The sequence below is a fragment of the Apodemus sylvaticus genome, chromosome 6, assembly GCF_947179515.1.
Source record: "Apodemus sylvaticus chromosome 6, mApoSyl1.1, whole genome shotgun sequence".
Classification (NCBI taxonomy): Eukaryota; Metazoa; Chordata; class Mammalia; order Rodentia; family Muridae; genus Apodemus; species Apodemus sylvaticus.
The window spans coordinates 18,529,768-18,543,875 of NC_067477.1; the positions used below are offsets into that span (position 1 = coordinate 18,529,768).

At 47.8% G+C, this 14,108-nt stretch overlaps 1 protein-coding gene across 1 annotated transcript; it reads right to left on the reverse strand.

Annotated features, from left to right (window-relative positions):
• Positions 1 to 281: 281 nt before the first annotated feature.
• On the reverse strand, positions 282 to 4,087 carry LOC127686985 (serine protease inhibitor A3N-like). The gene is made up of 4 exons (XM_052185156.1): positions 3,481 to 4,087; positions 2,478 to 2,751; positions 1,405 to 1,555; positions 282 to 492 (listed from the first exon to the last, which is right to left on the reverse strand). The coding sequence occupies exons 1-4, from the start codon at positions 4,085 to 4,087 to the stop codon at positions 292 to 294; spliced, it is 1,233 nt and encodes a 410-aa protein (XP_052041116.1). The 3' UTR covers positions 282 to 291.
• Positions 4,088 to 14,108: the final 10,021 nt, after the last annotated feature.

The following is a 14,108-nucleotide window of genomic DNA, read 5'->3' on the forward strand; positions in this document are numbered from 1 at the left end:
TGCTGCAGATAGACAGCACAGCAAGTTCCCTTCTTAGTCCACATGGGTTGGCCTATGAGCTTGAATATTTTCATAGGGGCAGCCAAGCTGAAGGCAGACCAAAGCAGACCCTCAGTTGGAACTGAGTCTCCCTGCAAGGCCCAGGCTTTGGGTAGAGGCAGATATAGGAGAGAGAGCAGGGATAGGGAATAAGGCCACAGCCAAGCAGAGCATGGAAGCCAAAATGAGCAGACAGACAGCAGGCTCAGTTCCAAGCTCTTGAGAAGAGTCCCCCTCCCCATTTGGGAAGTTCTAGTCTCCCTTGGGATTTGTAACTTTGCCCATAAAGAGGGCAATATGAGTGTTAGTGTCAGAGATAACCATCAGGAATGGTCTGTTGAAATGCATTGTCATATTGTAGTATTTTACAGATAACGGGACTATTTTGACTCCTGTGGCAGCAGCTGCTTCTGTGCCTGTCTCAGCCACATCCAGCACAGCCTTGTGGACCACCTGTGGGGAGAGAAACACATCACTCACTGGAGACCAGGGAGGGCAGGAGAGGGGTCTGGAAGAAGCAGTGATTGCTGTCATCTGTTGGTGATTTTCTCTGTTTCTAGTCTGAGCTCTACCCCGGATTTCCCAAGTATCTGCTCAGGGTGTGAGGTGAATCACGCCCTGCTCATTATCTGGATCTGTGCTGCCCTCAGATCACTGCAACAGGAGAAGAGGAGTAGGCAGTGACAAGTGTTTCCCCACAGGCAGCCTGCCATCAGACCACAGGGCACAGCCAGTGTGCTGGCAGCCAGGGCAGGATTCAGCATCCCTCCTGCTCCAGCCGACTTGGGATATACACCAGCAATGCCAGGGCAAGGCTTCATATTCCCAGACTGCCATGTCCTGCTGGACCATGTGTGAGCCCACAGCTCTGAGTGGGCTTTGGATAGAACATCACACACTGCCAGGCTGTGCATCTAGGAATGTAGTATGAGGGTCTAAGGCATCTTCTTTCCTATGCTTGGGGTTCTCAGCACAACAGTCATAGATCCCTTGCTATTATCTTACTGCTACTATTCTATGTGCTAGAGAAGAAGGACTAGCCACAATGAGGCTGGACATACATTGTCCCTGCAATGGATTGTGGGTGGCACCTGCAGTGCAGCACAGGTTGGTACCCATTGTGATCTATCACCAAGCACAGGTTTTTCCACACCATGATTCTTTGGTGAGGTTCAGTCCAAGGGATAAAGTAGGGCCTGGCTGCATGCTCTCAGCAGGAGTATCTAGGGTGGGATTAAACTCTCCCCAACTTGAGGAAAAGAGAAATACAGGTGTTCTTACACATGTGCCAGTCACACATGCCCATATGGCCTTAACCATCCACATTCAGTAGCAAGCTGAACCACCACGTGTTTCTTGTCTTACCTGAGAGACTCTCAGGTTCTTGGCTCCTGTAATCGCAGACAGATCAGCCTGCATGGAGAAGACTTCCCTGATGCCCAGCTCTGGAAGGACGTCCTCCAGGCTGTAGTCAGTGGAGATGGAAAACTTGGGCAGGTGGAGCTCATCTATTACCCTGAGAATGAAAGAGAAAGTAGAGTCCCTGGACTCTGTGGCCCCTTCTATCCACTGAGCAGCTGGGGCTCCTCTCCACAGACAGCCTTCTCCCTAGAATGAAGTCCATTTTCCACCCTTTCCTAGACCACATGACTTTGCTCTTCCTAGTAAAATAATTATCCATCTGACTGAGAATGCGTACAGTGGACAGGCATCCTATCTTGGTTCTAGCTGTTCCTTGACTGAGAATGCTTTTATCCTAGATCCACAAATGCAGTCCTTCCCTGTCTTGCTGATCTTCAGACATCACCAAATGAGCCTTCTATGTAGCATAGCAACTGCACAGACTCCAGCTGTCCTTATTACTCCCCCCCGCCTACCTCTCCACTTCACACCTGTAATCAAAAACGATTCACTGTATTAGCATTCCCACACTTTTCCTTCCTTGATTACAATAAAGCCAAAAAAGATAAGAATTTTGGGAGTTTATTATCTGATACACTCTGAGGGTCTAATCTGACCTTGTCACATAGCAGGTCTTCAAGTCACCATTCCAAGGATGATTAATGATGTGTGCAAAGGGGATAAGATTGTTCCACAGGGCACAGCTGAGTCTCAGAGCTCATCTACTGTCAATCACAGTTCCCTCTGCCCTACAAATCTTTTACTCAGTCAAGACTCCATGTAAAATTTACAGCCTGTTAGAGATGAAGGAAACCTAAGCACCTTGTTCCTGGTCATCTAATATCGTGAAGAACAGTAAATCAGGTCCCAAATACCTGAGACAGCTGAGGGGAATTCAACTCAACTCCACCTGTCTCCTGCTGACACTTTAACCATTATGCTGGGTATAAGTGTGACTCTAAGGTGCAGGGACACTGGCCATCAGGACAACTGCAATTCAGGGATCCTGACCAGTTCTGGGTCCTGAGGACACGCACCTGGGCCTCAGAGAGTCCTTCCACTTCCTCAGGGTCTCAGGTTGCAAGCTGCTTTCAACCTGCTGCATCCTGCCCTGGTCAGGGAGGATGAACAGGGCATTGGCATTTCCTGTGTAATTAAGCTCCACCACAGAGCAGGACAGCTCCTCATCCCGGAAGTAGGGTGTGGTCAGGTCCTCAATGCTCATCATGGGCACCTTCACAGACCTCTTCTCATCCAAGTAGAACTCAGACTCAAATGTGTCACGGGGGTCAAAGGGCATTTTCCATTTGCCTAAATGTGGAGCAAATCATCAGACTATAACAGCACCACAGAGATAGCATTTCTTCTACCACATTTCTTTCCAACTGGTTAGTTATGACAGCTGTCAATCCATGATTAACAGCACAGAATCCCTTAGTGGTTTTGTGATCAGGATTGGAAAATCCTTGGCAGATGCAGAACTATGAAAGAGAGGCGATCCACAGGCTTGGTGTGGACAGGACAACCTCTAAACCTCAGCCTGGTGAGTTGAGCTCCTGGGAACCAGGTATGTAAGCAAGAGATGAGAGAATAAATGGTGAGACCGGAGCCTGGAGGGAGATTGGGAGCCTCTTGTCCTTAGGGGGAGGCATGTCTAGAAGGCATTGGAAATCAGAAAGACACTGAGTCCTCCCTCTAGAGGACTGTTGATGGTGCTCCTGGGTGTGGCCACTTTCATAGAAGGAAGGAATGAGAGCCAAGAGTAGGATTAGAGTGAAGAAACTCCTTGGTCCTGCAAATCAGAGTCGGATTACCAGGACTCCATTGACAGTGTGCTAAGTAAGGCATGGGTAACATGCATGTTCCAGGAATTATAACTACATCTAAATAGTTTCAGAGAGGAAATGCCTATGTGTAATAAAAAATTAGGCACTCATGACTCCAAGACTTCAAACACCTCCTTTAAAATGGGCATCACAAAGGACACAAGTTACCCCACCAAGGTCCTTCCCTCCACTCCTCAGGCTTGACCTCTCCCACCTTTAAAGTAGATGTAATTCACCAGCACCATGCATGTCTTATTATCCAGGTCTGAGATCAGTTCCTGGATCTTCCCCTGGGTCTGTCGCCTCACATAGTCATTGATGAGCTTTTGGGCTTCCTGAGGCTTCTGGAAGTCGGCTGTGAAGGCCTCTGCCTGGTACAGAGTCCTTGCCTTCTCCATGAACTCTGCCAGGATCTGCATGCATTTATTAATAAACAAAGCATTGCCTGTGCTGATCTGCACCTGGTCCCCAGGCTGGTTGAGCTGCTGGAGGAGTTGCCCAAAGCCCTCGTGTATGACTGGCTCAGGGGTCTCTGTGAGATTGAACTTGAGACCTTGTAGAATCTCCTCCAGGGAGTTGTTCTTTGCTCCCAGAGCCAGGAAGGCCAAGGCAATGGAGATGCTGAATGGGGAGAAGACAATATTTCTATCCAGATTCTTCAAAACCAGCTCCTTGTAGAGGCTGAAGGCAAAGGCAGTGTTGCAGGAGGACAGTGTTAAGCTGTCCATGTGCATCAAATTGTCGTGGACTTCCTGGACTTCAATGTCCCTTCCCAACATGCCATCTGGGCAGCCAAGGACAGTGGGGCAGTTCCCAGCCATTACTGTGTTCTCCTGTGCAAAGAGAAGATCCAGTAAGCCAATGAGAGCTGGTGTTGCCCTGACCATCTCCTAGTTGTGCCATCCTGTCTGTTTTGAGTCCCTGCTGAGCTGCACTCTGTTGCCTTTGTGACCATCATGGGAGATGCTCTGGGCTCTCTAATGCTAGTAGCATGTGTCCTGTTTCCTTACCAATGGAGGACCTGCTGTTCCCGTAGCCATTTTTCTCATAGAAATCATTATCCTGAGAAATGAAGAGACTTGCCAAGGTCACAGTGAAAAGAAGAGAAGCACGTGGGCCTGAGCAGGAGCCTGTGTTATCTTAATGTCTCCTCCCCTTTCTGGAGTCCTTGGCATAAGGACTCAGTAGGAGGCTGAACCATATTCCTTTGCACCTCTTAGCAAACACCTCCTCACCAACCTCTACTAAGAAATCAGGGAAGCAATATTTGGCAAGTTAGGTAGGAGAGGATCCACCCCAAACTCCAGGTAATGTGTCTAAGAAATCATATGGCACTGAGCTGAATCCAGAGCATGTTTCTGGGAGTGTGAAGGTCAATTGAGAGGAGGCACTGCAGATATCTGGCTCAGTGCCAAAGCCTTGGACCTCTGAGAACAGGTACTAATAAGAAGGACACATAGGTGCCAAGGTACCACATGGTGGTTTCTACCGCAAGACAGAAAGCCTTTCTTTTGGAACGAAGCTGGAATAGAGTTTGAATCTACCGTTCCTAGACCAGATTTTGTTCTGGCTGTGAGGATGGGTAGACCTCTCATGACAAGCTGTTGAGAAGCCCAGGTTACATAATTAGCAATAGTATCTGTGTTGTCATCAACATGGGAGTGGACATGGAAAATATCTAGAGGGCCATCTCCTCTAGACACATCTGGTATAGGGGCCAAAGGCATCCTCAAACGCTACACTTCATGGCTTGTGATCTTGCTAAACACATCTGCTGTCCGTCAGCCTCTGTCCACACTGTAGGTGAGATCAGAGGAGATACAGATGCCAAAGGAATGGGAGGGGGAGGGAGAGGAATAGAGAGGGGAGAAGCAATGGGAAGGAGAGGAAGGAATGTGGAAGCAGAAGGGAGAGGGGCAGGTGGATGTGAGGATTAGAGGGTAGGATGATGGAGCCAAGGTGAAGATGGAAGACAGAGGAGACAGGAAGAGTGTAGGAGAATGGAGAGCAGGGGAGGGAGGTGTTGGAGCTTCGCCTCATGTCCCCAGGCAGTCACATGTGTGCAGAAGAGCCAGGGACTTCAGGCTTCTTCATCCTCTGTCAGACTGAGGCAACCATTTTTTTTCGAAAGTATGGAATAATACTTTATTTCCAAATTATCTCCACATTCATGTGGCTAGTCTGTTTGTGGAGCAGCAGAGAGGCCTCACAGGAGGTGAGCTGTTCTCATCCTCATGCCTAGGAGAGCGTTTAGCTCTTCTCTCCTGCCCATGGGATTTACAAGGGAAGTGGGGTCCCTGAACTTAATGCCTCTGCAGTCTGATGTGAGCATGGCAGTGGTGCTGACTCTTTCAGAAGTACTCTGTCACACTCCTGTCCCTTCCTGGCTCCTGTATTATCACCTGGACTAGGCAAGGTCTCAGTGCTTCCCCCTGTGGAGGTTCAGAAGGTCAGGCTCCATTCACTTTCCAGGAGCATAGCCTGTGTCATCTACACCTTTCATAGCCATGAAGACCTAGATTAGAGAGAAGATTTTCATGCACTGTAGAAATGTCCACGGAATCCAAAGTCATGCCCAAGATAAAACTCCTCACCCTCTCAAAACCAAATCTCCATGTCATAGACATTACCACACAGTCCTGGGAAGACTCCTTCTTCTGTCCCCAGAGATAAGTTGTCAGGGCTTTACCTGAAGAGCTGAGCCAGCTGCTCTGTGGTTGCTCTCTCCTGATGCTGGTGTTCAGAGTTGCTGCCTTCCTGGTCTGTTGTTCTCTCCACTGCATGCTGATGACTACTTATCCCCACCAAGGACTCCTCCTTCTTCTTAGGAAATGCTGGTCCAGACAAGCTGTGGAATATGCGCAGATGGGAAGTGGACAGACTGGCTGATTTCTGGAAACACGGACTTATTATAGGTTGTGGCTTGCAGAAACATTCCCTGCTGGGAAAACTCCTAACTGTTGTAAATAATATGCCAACTGGATGTCTTTGTGTTTCTTCTGTTTCTCTAATTGTTCAAAGGAGACTGTGTGACAGAGATGTGTAGTCAATGCAAAAAAGGCAGGGCACAAGCCCTGACCATTTGCCACCAGGAGGCATGAAGTTAACATTTGTCCTTTGCTTTCAAAGTTATTTCAGAGAGAATATAAGTCTATGTCCATGCTGCCAGATGTCTATAGGGACACTCACACATTAATACACGTGTTCCTCAGTGCTGACAGGCCTTTGCCTGCATCTATATAACTGCCCTGTAATGCTGGAGTGGGGATATACCAAACAGAGACCTGCTTTCCACTGTTTGGCTGGCTGACTTCTGAAGGGATGCTGCCATGTATCAGGCAGTGCAGGAAATCTGAAAGGAGTCTGTGTCTGCTGAGACTGACTGGCTGATGAGAATTTCAGTTCTGTACAGAGACTGGAGCATTGCAGGTCCACACAGAGCCTCATTACCTTATCTTTTCCTAAGTTCTGCCTCTATGGAACACCCATGTATTGCCTCCCTGTGAGTCAGAACTGACTCTTGTGACAATAGAATCCATTAACTTAGCAGGCAACTAGCTGCAACCCAAGAACTAAGCAGGGCAGCAGATGACATCTTGAGCTTAGAAAGAAGCTTCCTCATGTTGATGCGGCTGCTCTCTGAGGTATGCAATCACGCCTTTTATACTTGCTTTCATTTGTGACTTCTTTTATAAAGCCGTAACATTTTTGTTGAACTCCTTCAACTTTGGGACATGGAATTTGGGTTCTTTGGTGTTCTTTGACAACTGTCACATGATCTGGCTTCAGAATGAAGGATCGCTTACTCTCTTTAGGATGAGAGCAGTGGGTTTTGTGTCAATAGGAGGGTGAGGGACTCAGCAGCTTGTTTCTGGTCCAAAGCTGCTCTCCCACAAATGGAAGTTCAGGTCCTAACAGGGAGGATTCTTGATGCCTGGACAGCCTCATGGTCTATATGTACCAGAAAAAAACCATGGTCTGTGGTGCATTCCTGTTTGCCAGTAGGGACCCCAACATTACCTCAAATATGAGCCACTTCAGGCGAGGGACCTAGTTCCCCTTCCATGCAGACTGACTGAATCAGCACAAAGTACCCTACCCTGCTGTCATTTAAAATCTGTTTTCTTCTTTCAGATATTACTTCTTCTCTCTGCCTGCAGGCATGTGTGTGTGTGTGTGTGTGTGAGAGAGAGAGGGGGGGGGACTTTTGACTTGCCAAGTTGATCCCTAATAAGTTTTTCTTCCTACCCACAGACATTCTTTTAATGCCTTCACTGCTTCTTTGCCTGCACTTGGTTCTGAAACCAGGGAGAGAACACTGGGCACCTTTCACAGGGCCCCATCCTCCCTAACTTGAATGCCACCTTTGGCACTTCTGGGTGTTTCTGCTTGATTCTGCTGGCTCCAGTTGTCCACCACATTCAACATCAAATTTTAGAGTTGGCCTTCCCAGCTGTTCCCCTTCCACTGTGAAGGCTAGATTCATGTCAACTTGAAACAAAGTGGAGCCTCCTGACAGGAAGGAATCTCAGTTGAGATTTCGACCTGGGCCTCAGCCCGAAGAGCATTTTCTTAATTAGTGATTGATGGAGTGTGCCCATCCCATGGTGCATGGTGTCATCCCTGGACTAAAGATCCTGGGTCCTGTAAGGAAGGAGGCAGAGCAGGCCATGTGAAGAGACCCAGTAAGCAGCTCCTCTGCATGGCCCTGCATAGCTCCTGCCTCCGGGCTTCTCCCTTGTTTGGGTTCCTCCCTGATTTCCTTCAATGCTGAGCGTTGTTGTGGAAGTGTAAGCATCAGGAACCCTTTCTTTCCTAACTTGCTTATTGGTCATGGTGTTTCATCACAGCAGTAGAAAAACTAATTAGGATTTCCTCCTACCCAGTCCATTTGTCTGTCTACTCCTATTCGTTTAATTTAGTAGCTGCATCCTCTGTTTCTGTCTCCCTCATTGGATCAGTAAAGCCTGCTTTCTCTCTGTCTTTCTGGACTCCCGGGGCCTATTGAACAAAAGTCCAGGGGGCGCCTCAGCTTTGATGTACAGGACACATCCCATCCATGGGCACTAACCAAGTCTTTAACTTTCCCTCTGAATCAACCCCAGCAAGTCTAGGGTGGAGCCTGAGCTTGTCTTTGGCTCTACTCACTGAGCCTTTACACACTTTTAGAAAGATCCGTGTGATTCCTCCACTCTCACTGAGACATGTTACACAGCCCTATCATGTGCAGGAGGAATCCTACACTCTGCATTGCCTGATCTGCTTCATGTCAGTCTTCTGGAACCATCTGTCCCCTCAGTCCCTTGCTCTAACTTACCAAGTGCACCCTGCCTCAGGACCTTGGCTCTTGGTGTCAGCTCCCGAAAGCCCAGTCCTGTGTCCATTTGCACAGCTCAGTTGCCCATTCCATTGCATCCTTGGCTCATGTGGAGTTGCCCCACTTCTGCTCTTACCGTCTCACTGTTTTTTCTACATGCTTCTGGAATGCTGTGTTGTGTTGGTCAAGCTTTCCCAGTGAGAAGATAAGTTCACAGAGAGGTACTCTCCTGCCTCAATGCACTGCTTATGTTCAATTATCGGCATTGAATGGTTGCAGATGTCCCAGCTGGTTCATGCACCAAACTTTGAGGATCACATTCTAGGGATCCATGCCCCTGCCTCAGATCACAGGCACTTCCCTGACCCATCTCCATCTCCCACTATTATAAACTAATTCCTCTGCAGTAGTGGTTCCTTTGTGTTTGGGTTACCTATTGCCAGAATTTGTTGCCATGCCAACATATTCCGTGATGCCATTCTTCCATGTGACCGTGGAAAGTCTGGAACTTTCTGGAGTCTAGTTCATATCTGTGTAGGGGGAGCCCAGACAAGCACAGCACTCCTGGATGCTGAGTTTTCCAGGAAGCCTCTCGTCATCAAAGCCATGAAGAGGACTTGTCTGTTTTCTTCTGTGCATGGCCATCTGCCTCAGTGCATTTCCTGGCTTGCTTCTAAGACCGAGGTTTCGTTGTCATTATATTAATGTTCATATGCTCTTCATTCCTGGATGCCTGCATTTGTTACTACATTCCCACCTTCATTCACAATTCCCACATTCATTCATATATTCCTGTATTCATTCACAATTCCTGCCTTCATTCATTCATTGCTGCTCTGCATCTGGATCTGATATCTGTGCAGAGGAAAGCCTGGGCTAAGTGTCATATCTGTTGTCTTTGGGTCTTGGGTCTGGGAGGTGTGAACAGAAGCATGGAGATTGTGATGGTGCGGGACCTACTGTATAGCCATGCTGGTGATAGACCATGTGAAGTCTAGTGTTCTGCCAAGGGCTTATGTTCTCCTACTTAAGTGTATTTTGTTGGGAGGGTCTGGTTGTATACAATGCATTCTTCAAGGTTTCCAAATTTCAGAACCTTTGAGTCACACCTTCCTTGCTCAGTGAAACTCAGTGAGAAGCTGTTTCGTTCCCCACTGAGCCCCTCCTTAAGTGGACGCTCAGCAGTCATGGCGGGAGGCGTGGCCGCCTGCATCTTCCTGGCAGCATCTGTCCTGGCAGTCACCCTATGTCTCTGTTAGTATGGAAAATGTCAGAGAGCTGGTCAGCACTCTGTGAGGGGAAGACAAGTGCAGTGTACTAAGAGGAGGGCAGAGGCATGGTGGGTAGGGAGCTCCAGCAGGCTGCCCTGAGAAGGAGCCTCTCTGCTGAGAAGTATAGAGGAAGGGAAGGGGGAGGGGCTTCAGAGGATGTGGGCACATGCTGGAGGCCACAGGACAGGGGGAGCAGCCATCACTGTCTGTGGTGTGCAGCTAGGAATATGGGTAATTTTGGTTCATGGTATGTTTTTCAGGTGAGGGAGTTAAGTTGAGAGAGGGGAGGGAGCCTTTACCCCGTTCACCTCATCTCTCTCTCTCTCTCTCTCTCTCTCTTTCTCTCTCTCTCTCTCTTTCTCTCCCCCCCCCCCCCGTGTGTGTGTGTGTGTGTACGCAGGAGTTGAGCTGTGGTGTACTGCTTCATGATGATCTGCCTGAGAAATCCTGGCACCTTGTTCAGCTGAACTGAATGTTTTAAATGAACCTTGCAAGGATTTGAATGGACGCAGCAGGAGAGCATGGCCTACACAGAGGTTTGTTTGCAGCATAGTGATGGCAGGTTGGGCTTCTACAAGTGCAGAGGTTGAGCAGAGCCTCCACCTGGTTCAGAGTCCACAGCACACACATGCTGAGGACAGCAGCCCCGCCCTGTCCCTTCACATGACAGCTGGGGAGCCTGGGCTCTTTGGTCATCATGAGGCACAAAACAACCTCTTATTTGCTGTTTAATATTCCTTTGATCCTCCTGCTCCAGACTGCCATAAAAATTACATCTAGGGACACTCACATCCTGAGCCACCAGTGTCACCTCTGCTGGCTCCCTTTGAGCACTGAACACTGTGGATGCCTGCTGCTCATGCCTGGGGCAGAGCTGCCTGGGCCCCTGCTCTTGTGTTCACTTAGATCTGCGGCTCTTAAAGACATGTCCTGATGGCTCATCTCCCTGGGCCTTTGTTTTTCCCCAGTGTGATGGACGTTACATACAAAGCTAATGATGGAAATGGACCAGTCAGTAGGGCTTGACCCTCAGATGCAGAAAAGGGAGTATGTGCTTTGAGAAAGGGGAGAATCTTTAGCAATGGTATCCCTGGTCCTTCCAACGCTGGCTTGGGGACAGGGGTAAATAAAAGCTCCATGATTGAGTAAGTTCAGAGAGAAGTTGGAGAGCCAAGTGTCCCCCACCACCATCGTGCTATTATTTTATCTGCATCACAACATGTAATTAATGTACACATGGATATATTACATCATATGCATATATCGCATCCTAATATGTGATATATACATATGCACAGTTGTTGCCTCTCATAAATATGATGTGTCTCTACCTCTTTACCCCTCTGAAATGTATTGATGTAAATGCTGCACATTCTTGTCTCCAAGAAATTTTAAAGCTGCTTGATGGTGATGTACAGCTTTAATCCCAGCATGTGAGAGGCAGACACAGATGGATCTCTTTAAGGCCAGCCTGGTCTATAGAAAAAGTTATAGAAAATCCTGAACTGTACAGGGCAATGCTGTCTCCAATAAATCAACTGATCAAACAGACAAATAAGCAATAAAAAAGAATTTTCCCTCTTCCCCACCATATAGACTCAGGTAACATAAAGGCAGACACTTTGAACTCCTTGGCATGGTGACATTTACTTCTGGGAGGTCACAGTGTTGTGCAAACATTGAATGTGAAGGGAGCTGGGGTTGGGTAGGGTGCAGAGCACAGGCCTGTCCTCAAGCAACAAAATCTCACAAACTATCAAAATATTTACCCAGGACAAGAGTAAACATGTTACTAATTATGTCCACATTCCTCGTAAGATACATTTTTCTTTTGGGGAGAGCACTGGAATTTGACTCAGAGCCTGGAACATAAAAAATGCCTTACTACTGAATTATCCTTTAGCAGGTGTGTAATGTGTGTCTATGTGTTTGTGAGTGTGTGTGTGTCCGCACATACACACAGCCATATATATATATATATATATATATATATATATATATATATATGTACATATATATATATATATATATATATATATGTATGTATGCTATGTATACACACACACACACACACACACACACACACACATTGCCACAGTGCCTCACTAGGTTGCCCTACTTAAACTCACTATCAGGTATCTCTTCCTTGGTCCCAGAAGGTGAAATGTTTCAAAGGATACTAAAATGCACTTCTATTTTTTCCTCACTGTGAAAGGGCAAAGCCAGGGAAATGGCAAGGAGGGAAGGCAGCCTGCCAAGGCCTGCTCAGTAGGCCTGAAGTGATAGAGCGGAGCTGTGCTCTCTACTGCCAGAGACTCTCCTTGGAGCGGTTTCCCTCACTCCATACTTCACAAAAGCTCCCCTGCAGCTGGGCCTTCCCTCTGAAGCCCTTTCACATCCTTAAAGCTCAGAGAACCTCCCCTCAGGACTCACATTTCATTCCTGCCTGGGCCTTGTGTAATCATCTTACCTATCCACCTCTGACATGATTTTTCCAGTATCTTGCTTCAAACTAGTTTAGTAATTTCTTATCAGATTGCATTGCACTCTAAGACTCTGGTGAGCTTTAGTTTACCGTGGACACACAGAGTGAACAACTCTGAGTAGACAATTGATGTAAAAAGCAAGAGGAATTTATTGTTCCCGCATGTTGGGGTCGCTCTGCACATGGAGAGAGAGAACGACCCCTTGCAGCCTGTCTGGTGAGCCTTTATACCATTCTTAAAGCAGCAGCCATTAGCCACAATGTGGTTGGCAGAACAGTGTGACTTTAAACTGATTGGTATTTAGGGATTGAGGTAGATGGCAAAGAGTCAAGAAATATGTCTTAGTTATATAAATAGACATGAGCTATGTGCATCCCCTACCTGCATGTGACTGGTGGTCGGTCCTCCTCCCTGTGATCTGAGGAATGGGTCTCTGGAGGGGACAGGCTCCTATGTTCTTTATGACATTTCTCTTCCAGAAGGGGAGGGGTCTGGTGGAATTTTCCAAAGTTCCTGACTTGAATTCTTCAGCATACCTTTGATTAGTCACCCCATCTTCCCCTTTCCACTTTTGTAAGAGATGGACTCAGAATTTGGCCACAAGTTTCAGATCTAGCCCATATCAAACCCACATTCAACACAATGCTCCTTAGACAGATGGGCTGAAGTCTCAGAGGATGGAGGGATACAGTAGGGTCATGTCAATACTCGTGGAATGCATGTGGTGTCCAGCTCAGGGCCTTGATTGACAGGCACATGGTCATCTGGGGACACTTGCAGCTGTCAATAAATAGGTAGGTCCCTTCTTCTAACACCCCATGATCCTATGTGTGGTATCTCAGTGCTCACTGGGAAGGGAATCCTGTGTTTATGATTCTTTGATGACCACAGGTCCACCTGTCTCTATGTGTTCTCAGGAGTCTTGAGGCTCAGGTGTGCCTCAACCTGGATGGACAGCTTTCCCTCTGCCTGCAGCCACTGACTGGAATTCTCCATGGATGTCCAGTACCCGACCCAGATATATTTTTGCCTCCCCTCCTCCTCTATCTAGGTACTAGCCAGGCTTAGCTGTTGAGCTGAATCACTCACTCTTCTCTCCAGATGTGCCCTGATGTTCACAGAAGCTGACCTCAATGAAAAGCCTCTTCCCACAACCTGGACCTGCCCATTTCTCTGCACTGTAGCCATTCATGGCTACATTTCTAAGACAGGAAGAGTGATTGACCTTTGACCCCTGCAAAGCTCTCTGTAGCTCTGAGTGTTTGGAGGGGGAGGGTCACACAAGGTCAAGCTCTTTGCCATCCAGTGTCTGTGATGCTCTTTTGCTAAACCAATGTCATCTCAGATTCGTGGAAATGGCTCCATTGTTCTTTGCCCTGCACAAAATTTTCTTCCTGGTCATCAGGTAGCCTCCTTTCCTTCCTCCTCTGTGGGACTGTGGTGTGAGACAGTCTGTAGCCTGGGTGAAGCAAGGCCACTCCGGAGACCCAGTAGAACATTCTACAAGGGACGGAACCTGTGAGCTATGCTCCCAGACTGCTGACTCCTCAACTCCATAATCCATCATATCAGTCACGTATGGCCAGGCCCCAGGCCCCTAGTGTTCTGGCTGGACTCCACCCCTATAGTCACTTGGCTACAGCCAGGCTTTCACCACTCCTCAGTTACCTGGCTGTTGCTAGGTAACCCAGCTTACTATAAAAGAAGGCTTCTTGCCCCTCCTCTCTCTCTGGCCTCTTATCTCTCCCCTCTCTTATTATCTCTCACC